The sequence below is a fragment of the Ammodytes marinus genome (genome assembly GCF_949987685.1).
Source record: "Ammodytes marinus genome assembly, chromosome: 5".
NCBI classification, from domain to species: Eukaryota; Metazoa; Chordata; class Actinopteri; order Uranoscopiformes; family Ammodytidae; genus Ammodytes; species Ammodytes marinus.
In genome coordinates, this window is record NC_137234.1 from 2,022,856 (window position 1) to 2,037,855 (window position 15,000).

Below are 15,000 nucleotides of genomic sequence, written 5' to 3' on the forward strand. Positions count from 1 at the left end.
TAGTTTACAGTGACTGAATACCATTGTACTGTATATACCCTTTAAAAAGGTGCAGTGTGTAATATGACATCATCTAGAAAGTTCTACAAAGTTCTAGAATGCAACGCTCCCTGGGTAACCCCACCCCTTTAGAATAATAACAGAAGCTACAGTGGCCTTCAAGGACAAGAACAATTCTACATTTTAAACAATGCACCTGATGACGTTCCAAAAACATGGATGCCTCCATAAGACTTGCCCGCTCAATGTACAAAATGTAATATTAATATTTGTAATTCTCCGCTCAGGAGGATAATTCAGATTATTGGCAGAGGTGATTTTACACCAATGAGGACATATTTATGAATGAGGATATTGATTCTAGCTAATAAATTACTTAAAATGTTACACAGTGTCCCTTTAAAGTTTTAATATAATAAAAAATAAAATAAAAAGATAGGGGAGTGACTTCATGGGGAGAGGAAGCGAAGCAGGGGAGAAGGAGACGCACTATCCAGTTATTTACTTTAATCTCTGATTTTATTCTCAATTACTCTGCCAAACTCTACCTGTACAACCACCCACAGAACACACACACACAAACACACACAAACACACACACACACACACACACACACACACACACACACACACACACACACACACACACACACACACACACACACACACACACACACACACACACACACACACACACACACACACACACACACACACACACACACACACACACACACACACACACACACACACACACACACACACACACACACACACACACACTTTTCCAATATGCCATGAGCTACTAGTCTACTTCTGTATTTTTTTTTTTTTTCTATTTTCTTTATCGTATATATATAATAATATAATATATATATTATTATACATTTATTTTTATTACGTTCTTTTTGTTGTTGTTGTTGTTGTTGTCTTGTCTCTGACAGCTTGTCTTGTCCCACATACAATAGTGTTTTGTCATGTACCGCATCACTTGAAAAAAAAATAAAATAAAAAATAAATAAGTGACTGTTGTGGTTTTACTCACCTTATGTTTGAATGGCAAACATCTCTGCAGCTTGACCTGTAAGCACAGACCTGCAGACACAAAACAGTTATATTTATTACTTTATTTACTCTATTTTCTCTACTATCTATCTATCTATCTATCTATCTATCTATCTATCTATCTATCTATCTATCTATCTATCTATCTATCTATCTATCTATCTATCTATCTATCTATCTCAGTGTTTCCCCCAGAAAATGTCTTAGTCAAGGTGGTCACTGACCCGTGTCAGGGGAGGCGCGGCGCAACGCGCCGCGGCGAAAATTTTAGGGGTATTTTGCTCAAAGATGCCAATGCGCCGTAAAGAAATAAAACAGACACTGACCTTACAGTTGTGCAATTTTGTTTGCTATGTGCAGGTACAAATCATGTGTAAACGTGCAGACAGTACAAAGCACAATTAAAGAAAACTTCTACTGTTTTGGTGCAATACTATACAGACATACTAAATACAAATAATGGACCATACATTCAGAGCCGGCCCAAGCCTTCAAGTCCAATGTTAGCGCTGCTGAAACTATAGATCTTTGCTAAATATTATTCACACACCCAGTGTTTTCCGCTAGTGCCTCCACTGTGCAGCTGTGTGAAAATGTTAGACAGCCGAGATTCCGACCTTCCTAGGGGGGTCCGGGGGTATGCCCCCCCGGGAGATTTTTTTTAACCTTTTTAAAGTGAAATGCATGAATCTGGTGCACTTTGAGAGAAAAATTAAGAGGCTGAATCTGAGAAATTTTGTGTGAACAAATAATTTGGATACACTGGTCAGATGAATTAGAAGCTATTGAAGGACACATGGATTTTCCATACAAATATTAATATAAAATCAAATATTATGGAGGGTCCTCTGGGTTGGGCTTGAAGCTCTTTTTCTTTTACGGGACATATTGCTCTGTAATATAATGAATGCATTTAAATTCAGTGAGAGGAACGAAGCAGAAGAACTCTGTTGTCCAGCTACTGTATCTTTTTTTCCACAGACGAGGCTGAAATAGGCTATAGACTATACACAGTGCATGGGCAACTGAGGGCAGCCCCATTTCCAATTGTTTTTAAATAAACTCAATACACACTGTGCATGGATGTGAACGTGACATGATCCGATTCGGATTACCTCCCAGATGAACTGATTACATTTTTAGGCTATTAATTATCTAGACCAAAAAATTTTATTCTTTTTTTTGTATGTTAACTCACATTTGCATAATATGATGTCAATATCAAACACAGAAACAAAAAAAAATAAAAATAAAAATGTTTTTTTTTTTTTTTTTGAGGGGGCCCCCCTGGCGGTCGGGGGCCCTAAGCGACCGCTTAGTTCGCTTATGCCTCGGGCCGGCTCTGACTCTCATGCATTCATCAAACTTTTCTCTGCGCTGTCCTAGCTGATAGAAAGGTTGTGTTGCCACAGTGATGTGGAGTCTTAAACTATTCTAGCTTTGCAGAGCACTTCTTTCTGTTCAGCTAAATATCCCCATAGAACTGCACTGCGTTTATTATCGCCACCAGTTAAATCTCGGTTTGCTTCTGCTCGTTTAACTCTCCCGCGTGCATGCCGTAGTCGCACGCGGTGCGGTACGGTCGCGCGCGCAAAGCCGCAGACACAGAGCAGCTGATAGAGAAACGCTTGGGGACACATGCTTTTTACCGCAAATCGCGGCCTTTCGCGCAGTTATGACCATGCACAACACACACATCGCGCTTGCTATTACATTAATTGTGCAGCACAAAAAAAAAAAAAAAAAAATTAAATTAATTTTTTTTTTTTTTTTTTTTTTTGGGGGGGGGGGGGGGGTCGGTTGGTAGTCAAGGCGGGAGGCTGGCGTTGCTAAGGCGGCCGCCTTAGCTATAAAGCGCTGGGGGAAACACTGTATCTATCTATCTATCTATCTATCTATCTATCTATCTATCTATCTATCTATCTATCTATCTATCTATCTATCTATCTATCTATCTATCTATCTATCTATCTATCTATCTATCTATCTATCTATCTATCTATCTATCCATCCATCCATCCATCCATCCATCCATCCATCCATCCATCCATCCATCCATCCATCCATCCATCCATCCATCCATCCATCCATCCATCCATCCATCCATCCATCCATCCATCCATCCGTCCAACTGTCTGTCTGTCTGTCTGTCTGTCTGTCTGTCTGTCTGTCTGTCTGTCTATCTATCTATCTATCTATCTATCTATCTATCTATCTATCTATCTATCTATCTATCTATCTATCTATCTATCTATCTATCTATCTCACGCAGAGCTAGCAATGGGTCTGCGTATCATCTGATCATCTGTTATGTGATTGTAATACTTAAAGGAATACTTCACCCATACGGAACCAGCGTTCTATCATTATAAAATCACTATTATAATATAATGAATGAGGTTTTTCTTCCCTCAGTCTTCCCTCAGTCTTCCCTTGGCCCAGCTGTCCCGTTAATCCTAACCCTACATTTTACCATGTGTGATGTCACGCATGGGAAAATGTAGGGTTAGACAGTGAGACCATAAAACACTCTTTCTGCCTTTTCTCAGGCTAGGATGAACCGATTTCTAAAAATGTTTGCACATTTATACTACATAGGATCTCAGAGTTCAATACACCTTCAGAGAGAGAGAGAGAGAGAGAGAGAGAGAGAGAGAGAGACATAGAGAGAGAGAAAGAGGGAGACAGAGACAGAGACAGAGAGAGAGACAGAGAGAGACAGAGACAGAGACACGACAGAGAGAGAGAGAAAGAGGGAGAGAGAGAGAGAGAGACAGAGACATAGAGAGAGAGAGAGACAGAGACAGAGACAGAGAGAGAGAGAGAGACACGAAAGAGAGAGAGAGAGAGAGAGAGAGAGAGAGAGCAGTGTGTTACTAACCTATGAGACAGACAGACAGACAGACAGACAGACAGACAGACAGACAGACAGAGTGTGTTACTAACCTATGAGAGTAGCCAGAGAGCAGTGGGGGACGGTTGGACTGAACTTTATAATGATCAGGAACTCGTCTTCTGAGAGTTGTTTCACTTCGACACATTTCTCCGTGACGACGTCGAGCTCCTCCAGCGTGTTGGGCTTCTCGGGGTCACGGATAGAACGGATCACGTCTGGAAAATAGCATGGGGAAAAATATGTATTATTTATTTGTCTGTGTCTGTGTCTGTGTGTGTGTGTGTGTGTGTGTGTGTTAGAAGGTGGTTAGAAGTACCCGGATGTCCTACTTCATGCGGCCAAGATTGTTAGTGTTGAAAAGTGCATCCTATTTGGGCGATTCTGACCCACAATCCAGTGCGCACGTGAAGTGACGTCACATCGACGAAGCCTCCATATGAAAACAAACTGGGATGCGAAGGATATAAAAGCAAGAGGCAAGATCAAGCCGCAATGTTATGATGAAATAAGAGAGTAAAAGTATGTCCCAATAGTATGCCTACTGCATCCTAACTAGATTCTTTTTATCGTCGGATGTAGTATGTAGAATAGAAAAAAGAAAGAGTATGAGATTCAGAACGCAACCCTACTTACAAATGGAGTCCGAAAATCCAGTGTTAATATACAGCCTAGGCTCTGTAAACTGGTATGTAAACAAAGGAGGTCCACCGTAGCTACTAGCAACATGCCTGTTTTCAGAGCCTAGGCTGTGTATTAACACTGGATTTTTTTCAGTGCACACACACAGTACAGACAGGTAGCGGATCATGAGGAGATATTCACTGATTTTGACAACAAGCGTTCTCCAGAATCACTGACTGAAATTATGAATATGTTGACAGCACTTGTTGAGGTGTATTTGATGTATTTTAACTTATTCTATGCAACAACTATAGACCAATTAAACAGTACTTTGTTTTAAAAATCATTATAATATCTCCTAGTTTGTTCTATTATTAGCTATTGTATATGCAGGAAAACAATCGGTCGTACAGTATGTGCCCTTCACTACAATCTCCAACCAAACTACATTCAAAAAAACATTTATTTAACTTTAGCCTTCATTGATAGCAACCTGGTTTAACTAGTGACTACCTCAACTCTTACGATCATTTTCTAGCAGAATAAAGTTATATATTGAGTACAATTTGGCGCCGAGTGATTGAGTAGTAGTTACTTATTTAAACCTGCGCACTAACATTATAGTACGGACGATTTTATTGAGTGCGCACAAGAAAAAGTCAATTTTTTAGTTATTTTTGAACGGAGTTTGGTGTAGCTCTTTCTAGCACATACGTACTTACTCCATGGCTATAAATGTACATCTCATATATAAGCCCAATAATACATAATCTTAGAATGATCTTAAAGTGTTTAGGAGAGCACACACACACACACACACACACACACACACACACACACACACACACACACACACACACACACACACACACACAAATATGTAGTTATAGCAGTTAACATGCGACCTGTCTATCTATCTATCGCAAGCTCACACACTCACCCAAAAAAGTGTTTAGGAGAGGTCACACACACACACACACACACACACACGCGCGCGCACACACACACACACACACACACACACACACACACACACACACACACACACACACACACACACACACACACACACACACACACACACACACACACACACACACACACACACACACACACACACACACACACACACACACACACGCACACGCACACGCACACGCACACGCACACGCACACACACACACACACACACACACACACACACACACTAATATGTAGTTACGTAGCAGTTAGCAGTTAGTTAGCTCTCACACACACTCACACTCACCGTAAACCTCTAGCGCCTTCTCCTCCATCTTTGTAGTTCTTTTAAGTCCAGAAAACTGCAAAACTTTAGCGACGGTTAGCGACGCGAGGCTAAACACTATTTCCATGATTTAGACAGCGCCATTATAACAGTAACACATCAACAACTGTACGAGAGAGACTGAGGTGACAGCGAACACCGGAAACACACACACACACACACACACACACACACAAGCACGAGCAGCCGTTAGAAGATTTGTATCTATCATGTGGACCAACTGTAAACTGTACAATTGAATGTTGTGATGTTTTACAGATCGGCGAGGGAAACTTCCGCTTCCGGGTTTTTAGGGCTTGGGAGAAAAGCAATCGACGAAAGAGAAAGCTACTGGTCACTTGTATATGATGTTAAAGAGGAGGAGGTACATCTTGGATATTAGGTTATCCTTTAAACCTGCAGTGTGTAGAATTTTGGGTTTTATTTCCTAGCAGATTTTGTAGAAAATAATTATAATATCCATAAGTAGGTTTAATTTAGTGCATACTAGCTGAATTTATTTTTTAGAATTATTATTTTTTCCCTTAGACAGGGTCTCATATATGTCCATATTTCTGCATATTTTGGACCAAGGCCTAGTGCCGCCATCTTGAAAGTGTCATAGTTGGAATGTCATCAGGTGCATTGTTTAAAATTTAGAATTGTTCTTGTCCTTGAAGGCCACTGTAGCTTCTGTTATTATTCTAAAGGGTTGGGGTTACCCAGGGAACGTTGCATTCTAGAACTTTGTAGAACTTTCTTGATGATGTCATATTACACACTGCACCTTTAACCTTCACTGCATTAAAAAAAAAATGCCTTACATTTTTACAGGGTCATATTTTCAATTTGGGAGGCCATTATGAGTACTTTTAATTTTTCATAATTTTTTTAATTTTATAATAACATTTTTTAAACTTCAGCGTTGACCATAAAAAAACAAGTACATTTTTTTTATTTATTTTTTTATTTTTTTAGGATTTTTACCTTTTACATTCCAGCTGATTTAGGCCTACGTAAAAGGCTACATTTTTGTATATTTTTTTTACATACATATATTTAGGCCTAGTGCAAATTGTATTATTTTGAGGTGGAGTGAGGCAGTCCTATACGTCAGTAATATTACTTTTATTTTATTTTTATTTTTTTTACAGGATCATATTTTCAATTTGAACTGCTAATCAACTCCATCAGAATTTTTCGGTGACATTTAAAATATATATATAAATGTACATGAATATTTTTTTCTTTCCAATTTCTTAGCCTATCTAAAACAAATCTTAAATAGTTATTTTTCTAGTAAAAATAGGCCTACTTCCAAAGCAAAATCGTCTATCGATTACTTCTCCTTTTTTGCTGTTTGTCTATTGGCCAGTTTTGATCACCTGACACTTCAACTAGACAGACTCACGTGACTTTCCATCAGCTGTTTACATTACAGGAAGACAACTCTTTGTACTCGCATGTTTTGGTTGGACATTTCTGGACTTAAATGATCGTTTTTAACACTTAAAATGGCCGCGTAAACTTTAAAAATCTTAACCTAGGTTTTGAAGATGTTGGAGAATAGCTCCATAGAGGTCTGTGTGATCCCGGCGAACCCTCACTGTTTACGGGTAGGGGATGTCCGTAAAGCCGTGTCTGCTCCTGGAGCTTTGGTTCTTGGATGTCTCAGCGAGGGCGGCGCGCTGGTGGTTTGGGATCAGACAAATAGAGACTCTGAGCCGGCCACGGTGGAGGGAGAGTACGCCGAGTGAGTATGGGTCAATGTATTGGGTCGTTTAATGATTATTCGTTAGATGTCTTGCTTTCTTAGCAACGCGTGTGTCTGCTATATTTATTGTATGAAAGGTGCTATAGATAGATAGATAGATAGATAGATAGATAGAGAGAGAGAGAGAGAGAGAGAGAGAGAGAGAGAGTAGTTAGTTAGACAGACAGATACATACATACAACAAAAAACACAAAATATACAGCTCCGGAAAAAATTAAGTGACCAGTCTGGATTTTTCTTAAATCTTCATCTGTACATTACTCAATGGAGTAGAATTTGGTAGAAATGTTGTCAGTAGTTTGTAGAATAAAATCAAAATGTTCATTCGACTGGTCTCTTCATGTTTTATCTAATCATGTTTTTTTTTTAAATTAAACCTCTTTATTGTCATTTTTTTCTCAGTTTCCCCGGCCGTACTGTTAACAGACTGCTGACTGTTGATTCAGACAGACAGACAGACAGATAGATTGATGGACAGACGGATAGATAGACAGATGGATAGATAGATAGATAGATAGATCAATCAACCTTTATTAGATAGTACAGTGTTGAGATAGACAGACAGATGGATAGATAGACAGACAGACAGACAGACAGACAGACAGACAGATGCTTTACTATCATCTAACTAAATATGTTTTGTTTTCTTCCAGTTTGTGGTGGGAGTGCCCCTTACCCCCCGGCCGTAGTGTCAACAGACTGCTGACTGTTTATTCAGACAGACAGACAGACAGACAGACAGACAGACAGACAGACAGACAGACAGATGGATAGATAGATAGACGGACAGACAGACAGACAGACAGACAGACAGACAGACAGACAGACAGAAAGATAGATAGATAGATAGATAGATAGATAGATAGATAGATAGATAGATAGATAGATAGATCAACCTTTATTAGATAGTACAGTGTTGAGATAGACAGACAGATGGATAGATAGATAGACAGACGGACAGACAGACAGACAGATGCTTTACCATCATCTAACTAAATATGTTTTGTTTTCTTCCAGTTTTTCCTGGGAGTCCCCCTTACCGCCCGGCCGTACTGTCAACAGACTTCTGACTGTTGGGTCTCACTTTGATCTGAAGATACTGGAGCTGGAAACAGAACCATCTCAACCCATCTCAGTGGTCTGTGTGTGTGAGTGTCCTGCTGAAAGTCTACTGCAAAGGCTACGAGATGAGGGAGAGGGTAAGTCAATTCATTTTAAGTTTATTTGTACTGTACAGGTCTTAAAAAAATGCATTTTCATCATGTTTTTTAAGAAGAAAATGTCTCATAAATCAGACGGTGAACAACACATGAACAAATCCTTCTGTAATAACCTTCAGAATAGTGCTGAGAATGATTATGGAAAGTTTAGTTGATGTAAGTGCTTTAGAAGTTGAGATTTTTGGTATTTTTGAGTATTGAAAACATTTTTTTGAGATACTGTCCGTTAAAGATGGTTGTATAGGAGAAATATACAGACGCAAACAGACAAGGTTTAGTCAAATAAACACCTGAATGTACATGTTGGACCTTTGATTTATACTAGTATGAAAGAAGACATGTTATGGAAGATAAATAGACACAAATCTATAAATTGATCAGTGCTTTAAAAAAGCCTGTTTTGCCTGCAGTGTCGCCACTTGTCTTTGTCTAGATCTAATTAAGTGTGTGTGTCTGTGTGTGTGTGTGTGTGTGTGTGTGTGTGTGTCTGTCTGTGTGTCTGTCTGTGTAATAATAATTGTAATATTCTTTTGTATCTCCTAGGTGTGTGTGAGCTGACATCCCTGAGTGTGTTGTCCTTTGCCATTGGCCGATGCTTCGTGCTGCTGAACTGTGATTGGCTGATAGAGCTCCAGACAGAGGAAGAGGCGGGGCTTAAGATCTCAACCTGCTTCAACGTCCAATCAAAAGCCAGCATCCGCCAGCCTTCCGTCAGTCACTGTGTGTGTGGGGAGATTCTGTTCATACTCGGCTCAACTGGGATGATATGTATCCTTAACTATGGCTAACTAATGCATGCATTTATTGAATTTTTTAGTGCATTTAAAGTTGCATTTTTAGCAGGTTTTTAAGAAGAAAATGTCTCATAAATCAGACAGTGAACAACATATGTGTATGCACCTACAATGGCGGAGCAGGTAAAAATCCTTCCCAATGTCTGTTTTGATGGTTTTTATCATGTTTTTAATCACACTTATGGATCTGAGATGATGCTAGATAACTCGCTGCTTGAAGACCGCAGTGCATTAATGTGGTGACGTAGGGACGAGGGAGGGGACTGCTAACTGCAGTAACTGACAGGAAGTTAGCTAAAAGAACCATTCCGCTTACTGAACCTTTAATACAAATCATCTGTTTTAACAATTGATTTCTGGAAAAGAAAAATGTTGAATTGATAAACAAACATCTGTTATTTCATATAAAACATACTGGTATTGATAAAAATGAATTAATAATGGTTAAAATAAATAAAATTCCAAAAGGCTCAAGTGGTTCACAAACTTTCAAGCAGCACTGTATAGGACTAGACAGAATCTTAACCCTTCTTTAACCATATGCCTCCCAGCTGTATATAATCTCTAGATAGATAGATAGTCAGACAGACAGACGACTAGATGGATAGATAGATAGATAGATAGATAGTCAGACAGACACACAGACAGACATACAGACAGGCAGACAGACAGACTCTAAACCCTTCCTTAACCATATGCCTCCCAGCTGTTTATAACCTCTCAGACGGCGCTCCACTGGCCTCCATTGACCTGCCGTGTTACCTGAGCGGTGACATCACACATGACATCACACATGACCTCACAGACTATGACCTCACAGCGACGCCATCCACTTCCTCGTTCGTCCTCCTGCAGTTGTCACCTGACCTCAGCACAGCCGTGGCCGTCACTCACTCACACACCGCCGTCGCAGTAGACTTACACCACTACTTCAGGTACTGTGTGTGTGTGTGTGTGTGTGTGTGTGTGTGTGTGGGGGGGGGGGGGGGAGCGGGGGGGTCTGTGTGTGTGTGTGTGTGTGTGTGCCCTGTGTGTATATTTGTATGCTCTCCCCAAGTGTGTGTATGTGTGTGTGTGTGTATGCTCAACCAAACTCTGTGTGTGTGTGTGTGTGTGTGTGTGTGTGTGTGTGTGTGTGTGTGTGTGTGTGTGTGTGTGTGTGTGTGTGTGTGTGTGTATGTGTGTGTGTGTGTGTGTGTGTGTGTGGGGCGGGGGGGAGTCTGCGTGTGTGTGTGTGTGTGTGTGTGTGTGTGTGTGCCCTGTGTGTATATTTGTATGCTCTCCCCAAGTGTGTTTTTGTGTGTGTGTGTGTGTGTGTGTATGCTCAACCAAACTGTGTGTGTGTGTGTGTGTGTGTGTGTGTGTGTGTGTGTGTGTGTGAGTGTGAGAGAGAGTGTGTGTGTGTGTGTGTGTGTGTGTGTGTGTGTGTGTGTGTGTGTGTGTGTGTGTGTGTGTGTGTGTGTGTGTGTGTGTGTGTGTGTGTGTGTGTGTGTGTGTGTGTGTTTTTTTCGGTGACCTCCAAAAAAGCGCTTCATAAATTCTATCAATTTTTATTATTATTATGTTATTCCAATTCTCCCCGTCTCTCACAAAAACACGAATATGTTCACGTTATCAATTGTGTGTTTGTGTTCTTTAAACCTGCAGTGTGTAGAATTTTGGGTTTTATTTCCTAGCAGATTTTGTAGAAAGTAATTATAATATCCATAAGTACATTTAATTTAGTGCATAATAGCTGATTTTTTTTTTTTTAATAATTATTTTTCCCTTAGAAAGGGTCTCGTATATGTCCATATTTCTGCATATTTTGGACCAAGGCCTAGTGCCGCCATCTTGAAAGTGTCATAGTTGGAATGTCGTCAGGTGCATTGTTTAAAATGTAGAATTGTTCTTGTACTTGAAGGCCACTGTAGCCGCTGTTATTATTCGAAAGGGGTGGGGTTACCCAGGGAGCGTTGCATTCTAGAACTTTCTAGAACTTTGTAGAACTTACTTGATGATGTCATATTACACACAAAATATGTTGAATTTGAAACTGATTCTTCTGTCATTTTTAAGTTTATCGTTTGGACTGCAGTTCCATTTCAGCATCATTTTTCATCATGCAAATCTCACAGTGATTATATTTCTCTTTCTTCCAGTGTGTATCCAGCCCACCTGCAGTGTGGTTCCCCCCCCTCCCTCCCTCCTCTCCAACCCCAGAAACACACAGACCAAGACAGCCTGGCCAGCTCCACACACAGCCTGTCCGCCCTGGAGGCCAACTTCACCACAGACAGGTAGGAATACTGACTAAATACACACACTTTAAAGGGACATTGTGTAATATGACATCATCAAGAAAGTTCTAGAAAGTTCTAGAATGCAACACTCCCTGGGTAACCCCAACCCTTTAGAATAATAACAGAAGCTACAGTGGCCTTCAAGGACAAGAACAATTCTAAATTCTAAACAATGCACCTGATGACATTCCAACCAACATGGATTCCTCCATAAGACTTACCTGCTCAATGTACAAAATGTAATATTAATATTTGTAATTCTTCGCTCAGGAGGATAATTCAGATTATTGGCAGAGGTGATTTTACACCAATGAGGACATATTTATGAATGAGGATATTGATTTTAGCTAATAAATTACTTAAAATGTTACACACTGCCCCTTTAAGTAAGACATAAGAACCTTTTTCTGTTATTCTCAAGTGCCAGAAATTGACTTCTGACTTCCTCAAATGACCTTAGCGATTCTGGGAAAAATGTTTGTTGTCAAAATATTTTTCTGTCTAAATCAGTGAATATCTCCTCATGATCCGCTACCTGTCTGTACTGTGTGTGTGCTGAGAAAAAATCCAGTGTTACTACTATGCCTAGGCTGGCTATGGTGGGCCCCCTTTGTTTACATACCAGTTTATTAACAATTAACACCAGTACACACACACAGTAGAGACAGGTAAGCGGAACATGAGGAGATTTTCACAAATTTTTACAAAAAGCGTTCTCCAGAATCACTGACTAAACCTTTAAACCTGCAGTGTGTAGAATTTTGGCTTTTATTTCCTAGCAGATTTTGTAGAAAGTAATTATAATATCCATAAGTACATTTAATTTAGTGTATAATAGCTGACATTTTTTTTTAAATTATTTATTTTTTCCCTTAGAAGGGGTCTCATATATGTCCATATTTCTGCATATTTTGGACCAAGGCCTAGTGCCGCCATCTTCAAAGTGTCATAGTTGGAATGTCATCAGGTACATTGTTTAAAATTTAGAATTGTTCTTGTCCTTGAAGGCCACTGTAGCTTCTGTTATTATTCTAAAGGGTTGGGGTTACCCAGGGAGCGTTGCATTCTAGAACTTTGTAGAACTTTCTTGATGATGTCATATTACACACTGCACCTTTAACTCTGCCTTATTACTTTAAACTTTTTTCTAGTTCCTGGGAAGCTCATAATAAAAAGTGAAAAAACACAAGATGAAAAAATCTAATCGCTAATGTAAATATAAATTTGCTGAACTTTAACTACGAACTCTGACCTCTACGTTTAACTTTAAAGTGTAAACTTCTTCCCCACTCCTTTTCGAACGTGTTGTTACAATTATCAAGAGTTTGTCACTAGGGCTGACACACACACACACACACGCGCGCCCGAATGCCATTTTTCAGGCTTCGAATATTCGTTGGTTTTTCCGAGTGAATATTCGAATATTCGTTCCAGAAAAACACACCATCAAAAACAACATAAAAAAAAAAAAACGTTAATAATCCCTATATACTCTGGAATCGATTTTGACAGTATCTGCATATTTTGTTGAAGATTTACGCGCTCGGAGGTGAAGTAATGGATGCGCTATGACACTTAGTGATGTAATATCCTCCTAAATGAGCAATACTACTACTACAATATTACTAACTTTTATATCCAAATATAAAATTATTTGATGACATTATATTGCAGTACTAGCTTCTTGCAAAATTATTAAAAAAAAATAAAATAAAAACGAAGCTCTGAATACTAATTTAAGCTCTGAATACTAATTTAAGCTCTGAATACTAATTTTCCGAACGAGTATTCGAATATTCGAATAATTCGGGCCAGGCCTATTTGTCATTCATGTATCTCATTATGCTTTCAATTCTGTGCATCATCAATATTTTCTGTTCGATAATTTCTGTTTTGTAGCTTTTAGTTTTTAATGCACCAAAAATCTGGAACAAACTCCCAGAGAACTTGAGGTCTGCTGCAACTCTCAGCTCCTTTAAATCAAGTCTGAAGAATTTTCTGTTTCCATTTTAACCTGTACTTTTTAAATGTTATTCATTCACTTTTAAATGTTTTATTCTTTTGCTTTTCTAATGTGTTTGATGTATTCTAATCTTGCCCCTGTAAAGCACTTTGAATGGCCTTGTGTCTGAATTGTGCTATAGAAATAATAATATTATTAAACTTTTTCTCTCTAGTTCATGGGAGTCTCGCCTGGTGTCCATGTACAGTCAGGCCCAGCAGCCTGCAGCCTCCTCCCAGCCTCTACACTCTGCCTGGCCCCCCCTCTCTACCCCCCAGACACACACACACAGGTAGGGAGACGCACACACACACACACACAGGTAGGGAGAGCACACACACACACACACACACACGCACACGCACACGCACACACACACACACACACACAGGTAGGGAGAGCACACACACACAGGTAGGGAGAGCACACACACACACACACAGGTAGGGAGAGCACACACACACAGGTAGGGAGAAGCACACACACACACACACACACACACACACACACACACACACAGGTAGGGAGACACACACACACACACACACACACACACACACACACAGGTAGGGAGACACACACACACACACACACACACACAGGTAGGGAGAGCACACACACACACACAGGTAGGGAGACGCACACACACACAGGTAGGGAGAGCACACACACACACACACACACACACAGGTAGGGAGAGCACACACACACACACACACACACACACACACACACACACAGGTAGGGAGAAGCACACACACACACACACAGGTAGGGAGAACACACACACACACACACACAGGTAGGGAGACGCACACACACACACACACAGGTAGGGAGAGCACACACACACACACACACACACACACACACACACACACACACACACACACAGGTAGGGAGAACACACACACACACACACACGTGGGGAGAGCACACACACACACAGATAGGGAGAACACACACACACACGTTGTACTCAAGACACTTTGGAAAATGTCACACAAAGTTACAGTGGCATAAGTATTTATAGCCCTTCAACTCTTCCACATTTTGTCACG

The 15,000-nt window shown here is 40.0% G+C and overlaps 2 protein-coding genes across 2 annotated transcripts in view; one reads left to right on the forward strand and one right to left on the reverse strand.

Moving 5' to 3' along the window:
• ciao2a (cytosolic iron-sulfur assembly component 2A) overlaps positions 1–6,030 on the reverse strand; it is an 8,329-nt gene extending 2,299 nt beyond the window's left edge. Inside the window, exons 1-3 of the mRNA XM_080027487.1 lie at positions 5,850–6,030; positions 4,012–4,176; positions 1,046–1,095 (exon numbers count right to left, since the gene is read on the reverse strand). Coding sequence (XP_079883613.1) covers positions 1,046–1,095; positions 4,012–4,176; positions 5,850–5,955 — 321 coding nt within the window. The 5' untranslated portion in view covers positions 5,956–6,030. The remainder of the gene's footprint in view (positions 1–1,045; positions 1,096–4,011; positions 4,177–5,849) is intronic.
• Positions 6,031–7,354: 1,324 nt separating this feature from the next.
• The window catches only part of spg11 (SPG11 vesicle trafficking associated, spatacsin), a gene marked incomplete at its 3' end in the record, with an annotated part of 51,116 nt that continues 43,470 nt past the window's right edge, over positions 7,355–15,000 (forward strand). The window contains exons 1-6 of the mRNA XM_080028457.1: positions 7,355–7,620; positions 8,659–8,840; positions 9,405–9,629; positions 10,362–10,590; positions 11,797–11,934; positions 14,115–14,231. Of these exons, the coding sequence (XP_079884583.1) occupies positions 7,424–7,620; positions 8,659–8,840; positions 9,405–9,629; positions 10,362–10,590; positions 11,797–11,934; positions 14,115–14,231 (1,088 nt within the window). The 5' untranslated portion in view covers positions 7,355–7,423. The remainder of the gene's footprint in view (positions 7,621–8,658; positions 8,841–9,404; positions 9,630–10,361; positions 10,591–11,796; positions 11,935–14,114; positions 14,232–15,000) is intronic.